Source organism: Trichechus manatus, unplaced genomic scaffold, assembly GCF_000243295.1.
Source record: "Trichechus manatus latirostris isolate Lorelei unplaced genomic scaffold, TriManLat1.0 scaffold00029, whole genome shotgun sequence".
Taxonomy (NCBI): domain Eukaryota; kingdom Metazoa; phylum Chordata; class Mammalia; order Sirenia; family Trichechidae; genus Trichechus; species Trichechus manatus.
The window spans coordinates 6,352,714-6,359,080 of record NW_004443965.1 but is presented as its reverse complement, the minus strand read 5'-3'; the positions used below and the strand labels follow the sequence as shown (position 1 = coordinate 6,359,080).

The 6,367-nt window shown below is 42.0% G+C and overlaps 1 protein-coding gene across 1 annotated transcript; it reads left to right on the top strand.

The window, feature by feature from the left end:
* Positions 1-3,644: 3,644 nt before the first annotated feature.
* On the top strand, positions 3,645-5,794 carry S100Z (S100 calcium binding protein Z). Its single transcript, XM_004374480.2, has 2 exons — positions 3,645-3,842; positions 5,607-5,794. Exons 1-2 carry the CDS (start codon positions 3,702-3,704, stop codon positions 5,763-5,765), a joined length of 300 nt encoding a protein of 99 aa, XP_004374537.1. The 5' UTR covers positions 3,645-3,701; the 3' UTR covers positions 5,766-5,794.
* Positions 5,795-6,367: the final 573 nt, after the last annotated feature.

The window sequence follows — 6,367 nt, the reverse complement described above, 5'->3', positions numbered from 1 at the left end:
CCTGGTGGATTCGAACTGCCAACCTTTTGGTTAGCAGCCAAGCTCTTAACCACTATGCCACCAGGGTTTCCACCTACTGAATAAGTAAATTAATTTGTGGATGAAAATGACTTAAACATACTGCTGAGACCCACATGTTCTCTAAGGCTTACCCATTTTAGTGTATTTATAACTTTAGCAGCTTAACCCGATAATGTTTCATTTCAATTCAAACTTTCCCAATTCATTGAAATGACTGTTGTCATTCTTTCTCTTTTTTTTCCTAATAAAGTAAATTTTCTCTGTGGAATAGAGATGATCAAACAATTCTTTGGACAGCTAAACTAGGCAAGGCTCAAGTCTTCGGATATCTTACAGTTTTCCACTCTAATCCATTTACGTATTGATCCATATATCAGCAAAGATTTCTGAGTACTTCCATATGCCTGATCCTGTACTAAATGCTGCGGAATGCAAAGATGAACCAGATATCAACTCTGCCATCAAGGGACTCATTCAAAGTCTGGGAGGTATAAACAGAAATGATTACAGGAATGTGTGATAAGTGAAATGATAAAAAGATAAAGATATACACCAGGAATAAGAAAGGACAGAAGTGGTCCCCTATTCTGGGAAGGTGGAGGAGGGGGAGGTTGTGCATTGGGACAAGTTCAGGAAAACTTCCAAGAGGGGATGCTGTCTGAACTGAGTCTTGCAGGACTAGACAGAATTGGCGAAGCGGAAGGGAGAAAAAGCATTCCAGGCAGTGGGCCCAGACTGCGAAGGCATGGAAGAATGAGAGAGAATATTTTGGTCAGTTTGTTCTGAACATAGCTGCCTCTTAAGATGTGGCAAGAGTTGAAGTCAGAAAAGTAGGCAGGCTCAGCCTTTTGAATGCTCAGGGAGTGTGGGTTTTGATTTGTGTTTTAGATAAATTACCCTGACAGCGGAATGGAGATCAGAATGGAGGAATAAGGAAACTGTCACAGTAACAAACCAAAAACCAGCCCCACTGCCATCAAGTTGATTCTGACTCATGGCCACTCCATGTGTGTCAGAGTAGAACTGCGCTCCATAGGGCTTTTTTTTGTGCTGTAATCTTAATGGAAGCAGATCACCAGGGCTTTCTTTCAAGGTACCAGCTGGGTTCGAACCACAACATTTAGGGTAGCTGTCAAGCACAAACCTTTTGCACCACTACCGGACCAAAAATGACGAGGCCTTGAAGGTGGTGTACAAAGGAGAAAAAGGATGCGTTCAACCGGTATTTAAAAATGGTGCTAGAAGTCAAGGTGGAATTGGATGGCTGAGATGGTCAAAACAGAAGGAGGAGCAGGTTTGGAGGGCGGGGAGATGAGTTTCGCTTTGGTTTCAGTGAAGTGGCCAGGATGGTAAGGGGCGAGAGGAGAATAGACTGTTTGAGGATATATCCCAACAGGACTGGTGAAAGGCAATATAAAGGAGATACTGGCTTTCTTTTCACATAATTAAATTTCAGTCCTGAGAGAAGGACAGGCAGCATTTAAAAGCACAACGGCCAACTTTTGGCTTTTGTTTCCCAAGGGATTCTTTTCCTTTATCCATCTCTCTTACTGGGAGATGCCCCCTACGGCTTCCTGCATAAGCAGCTGCTCTGGGCTTCATTCTATTTCAATATTTTGAATAGGGAATATATTCCTAAAATTGAAAAGTTAAAATCGGTTTAAAAAGTATAAATTGAGAAGTCTTGCTCCTACCCTAGTCTTCAACCACTTCGTTCCATCCTGTTTCCTCCTAATCCCTTATAGTTACAACTTTTATTTCTTACGTAGCCTTTCAGTGATTCTTTAGGTAAACACAAGCCTATTATACACACGCAAGGCCCCTGAGTTGCGCTAATAGTTTGTGCTTGACTACTAACCTAATGGTTGACGGTTTGAATTCACCCAGCAGCACCTCGGAAGAAAGGCCTGCAACCTACTTCTGTGAAGAGTATAGCCAAGGAAACTCTGTGGAATAGTTCTACTCTGTAACACATGGGATCGCCATGAGTTGAAATTGACTCAGTGACAATGTGTTTTGTTTTGCTTTTTTTTTTTTTAATACACATGTATATTCTTATTTTTATTCCTTTCTTACACACAATAATCATTTTGTACCTTTCTAAATCAGCACATAGGGAGCCCTGGTGGCGCAATGGTTAAGAGCTTGGCTGCTAACTGAAAGGTCGATGGGTCAAACACACCAGCAACTCTGGAAAGACCTGGCAATCCTGCTCCCATAAACATTACAGCCTTGGAAACCCTATGGGGCCATTCTACTCTGCCCTCTAGGGTCGTTATGAGTCAGAATCAATTTGACAGCATTCAACAACAACAAATCAACACATGGAGGGCTTCCTCCTTTTTTACAGAAGTGTCCATTGTGTGGAGCCCTGGTGGTGCAGTGGTTAAGAGTTCAGCTGCTAACCAAAAATTTCAGTTGTTCTTATCCACCAGCTGCTCCTTGGAAACCCCATGGGGCAGTTCTACTCTGTCTGATAGGGTTGCCATAAGTCGGAATCAACTCGACAGGTTTAGTTTTGGGTTTTTTGGTCCATTGTTTAAGGATCCCTAGTGGCACAGTGGTTAAAACATTCATCTGCTAACTGAAAGTTTAGCAATTCGAACCCACCAGCCACTGCTCAGGAGAAAGATGTGGCAGTCTGCTTCCATAAAGATTACAGCCGAAGAAACTTTATGGGGCAGTTCGACTCTGTTGTATAGAGTTGCTGTGAGTCAGAATCAACTCCACGGCAAGGGGCTGGCACTGGATGGCTTCCGTAAAGATTACAGCCTTGGAAACTCTCTGGGGCAGCTCTACTCTGTCCTATAGTGTCGTTATGAGTTGGAACCGATGCTACGGGCTGGGTTTAGTTTTGGGTTTTGGTCCGTTGTGTTAGCCTGCTCTGTTTGTTCCCTTGACCTTGCTATTGGCTCTGCCCAGGAGTCTCCAGGTTTGAACCAGTGTTGCTTCTTCACTTGTCTGTTTTTAGAGCTCTTCTTGTCATGAACTTCCTAGCAACTAATTGCATTTCTAGCGAATTCCCATAGCGAAGGGATAAGTGAGGCTTCCGTTTTCCCTCTTTGCCTTCTCATCTAATGCACACAACAGGCTCCAGCCCTTCCTGGGTGTCCCAAAGGACAGCAGCTCACACCTGTTCACCTCGGAGATTAAAAACAGACACAGAAGCACCTCTATGTGAACCTCTCGTCACTGGTAGTTTTCATTTTCTCAGGGAACAGTTGTGCTAGGGTGGAACCCCACGTATAAGTGCTTACAGTTAAATTGTAAACACCCGTTGACAGAGCTGTGCATTGGCTGACCAGGTATGAAGTTAGCTATTTTCTTCCTCTTCTTGCTTTATTTTTTTAACCTTATGTTTTAATATGACTCTGTAGTTGTCTGTTTGCTAACTTATGAGCATGCTGAACCTGTTACATCTTGGAGAAGTAAGGATGGGGAAGAGAAAAAAGTCACCTACAAAGGTCTCCTTGCAGTATGCCCTGGAGTGGGTGGAACGATTTCTTTAACTGAAGATTTTTGTGTTTTAACCACCATCACTTGCATAGTGGGGTGACTTGGGGGAAGGTATTATCCTGTGTGAATGAAAATGCTGATGTTTCCCTATCTGTTTATTTGAACAAGTGTTTTCTCCCTGAGTTTGGTGGCCTGCCCCTGGAGAGATCAATCCTGCTGCCAGCATGCCCACCCAGCTGGGGATTGCCATGGACACCAGGATTAAAATCTTCCATCGGTACTCTTGCAAGGGAGGGGGCAAATTCAAGCTCAACAAGGGGGAACTGAAATTACTCCTGCAGCGAGAGCTCACAGACTTCCTCTCGGTGAGTCACGGCCTTTCTGCCCCATTCAGGCCAAGGTGGGTGAGGTATGGCTTCAGGGACCAACTTTCCATACATAGTCTCCTATGATCCTGTCACAAAAACAGCAGGATTAATACTGAGGTTCAAAGTACATGGGAAGCGAACACTAGAGACCTTTGCTTTCTGTGGATATCGTCACGTGCACTCCTCTACATCGACTAGGGTTTCCAAATATTAAAAATTCTATTTGAGCCTTTCATCAATTAGTCAACATCATAGTGCTGCAATGACAGATAAAGCAAGTTATACCAAGAGCTGTGTCCGGATGTCTGTAGATTAATCTTAGGTACTGAGTCAGAAATTAGGCCTGGGGTTCTTTATGTTGTGGTGGCAAATTTTATAGAGAATGACAAATGCTTACAGAGCTTTGTCAGCCAAACACAAGCTGACTGGGATCAGTGGCAAGAATGTGTCTGGAATGTAAGTCAGTGCAAGACCAGATTCACATCTTAAAATAGCAAGGGGTTCAATAAATCTATGTGCGAAGCATTGTAGTGCAGTGTTTGAAAACTCCTCTGGGGAAAACACTTCGTTCTGATGTTTATGGAGTTGCCTTGAACTGATTTTAGCATGATACGTCACCCTTGCATGACGTTATTCTAGTTGAACCTTGTATGAAGGCTACAGTGATTTAATTATGATACTCCTTTCTCCCGACTCTTTACGGTAAAAGCTTAAAGTAAAACTTCTTTTAACATAATAACTGCATGATATCTTTTCAGACATTTTAGAAGTCCCCAGGAACTTTTGTTTGCTTTGTTGTTTTGAAACCTAGTTTGGCTCCTGTATTATACAATGTTCAGAGTAAAAGGCTCAGTAGGTCAAACTTGGCGCATCGATTTATTCAAGTGAAATTTATAATTGTTTCCATCAAGTTGATTTTGATCAATTAAATTTAACTTTCAAACCACTGAATGATTGGCAGCTCATAAGAGGGCAATGGGGAATTTCTGGAGGAAATGAACACCTTTTGGAAATATTTCTCATCAACTACTAACCACAGGAGAGGTGGATGCTCACAGTTCCACCCTTTCTGAATCCCATGAAGTGCAGCCATCCTTATAAGAGCTATACTTTATTGGGTTCCCTTTTTTGTGTCAGGCATTGTGCTAAGCATGGTTGCCAGATAAAATACAGTATGCCCTGTGCAATGGTTGTTTATCTGAAATTCAAATTTAACTGGTATCCTCTATTTTTAGTTGCTAAATCTAGTAATTCTGGTGCTAAGCACTTTCAAAAGTTGTGTTGAAACATCCCCCCAATTTTCAGGTAGGTATTATCTCCATTTTACAAATAAGGAAAAAAAAAAACGAGGTTAGGTGATTTGCTCACAGTCCCATTGCTGGTAAATGGTAGAGCTGCTAACTCTTCTTGGCTTCAAAGTCTCCCACTTTGCAAGCTGCCTGACTGCCTTCCAGTGTCCTGGCCCCAGAGCCTGCGGTGTGGCGCAAGTGCACGGTCAGCATCAGTGGCTCATTTTGATCATCTGTTGTTTGTTCTTCTTGGTCTTGCAGTCTGAGTCAGAGTTACATGGCCCTGGGGGCAGAGGCTAGACTCCGTTAGAATGTGTGCCTGGTACAAACCTACCAGCAAATAGGCTTAGACGTTGTCTTAGGTGCTAAAAATGGGAATGAAAACTGTAATGGAAATAAAAGGAAGATACGATTTCAACTGTCATTGCGAGCCATAAAATCAGGGAGTTAGAAATTTTCTTTTTCCTTTTAGTGCCAACAGGATCCACAGTTGGTTGATGAGACAATGAAGGACCTGGATGCCAATAAGGACAAAGAAGTGGATTTTAATGAATTCGTGGTCATGGTGGCAGCTCTGACCGTTGCTTGTAATGATTACTTTGTAGAACAATTGAAGAAAAAAGGAAAGTAAAGTAGTAAGCTAATATAAAGGCAACAATGTATCCAAGATTATTTAATCAGCATTCATCTGCGTATGCTCTGCAGATTTATAGACAACAGTAATGCCATTTAATGATATAGTACACGTATAATCAATTGCTAATGTTATTAAGTGATGTGTGCCTTAATGTATTGATTTCAAACAATTATTTCAAATCTTATTATTGCTTACTTGAAATTTTCCTATATCATTAAAGATGTTATACATATTTTTGTCTGTCAAAAAGACAGCATCACAAAAATTTAGCTACTTTCAAACGAGGCTAAAATTTGGCAGATTTCTAAGACAGCCATTCATGATCCTGACATCATATTTTCAACTTCCTATCCTATTAAAGGAATCCCTGGGTAATGCAAGAGGTTAATGCTCTGGGCTGCTAACTGAATGGTTGGAGGTTTGAGTCTACCCAGAAACACCTTGGAAGAAAAGCCTGGAGATCTACTTCCAAAAAATCAGCCACTGCAGAGGGCTGTGAGGACCATGGTCTCGGGGTACATCTAGCTCAATTGGCATAACACAGTTTATAAAGACAACGTCCTACAGCCTGCCTTGGTGAGTAGCGTCTGGGGTCT

Bases quoted from the DNA above. Each gene is read 5' to 3' on its own strand.
- S100Z (XM_004374480.2), top strand. From the start codon at position 3,702: ATGCCCACCCAGCTGGGGATTGCCATGGACACCAGGATTAAAATCTTC. The intron at 3,843-5,606 runs GTGAGTCACGGC...TTTTCCTTTTAG, and splicing joins AGCTCACAGACTTCCTCTCG to TGCCAACAGGATCCACAGTT.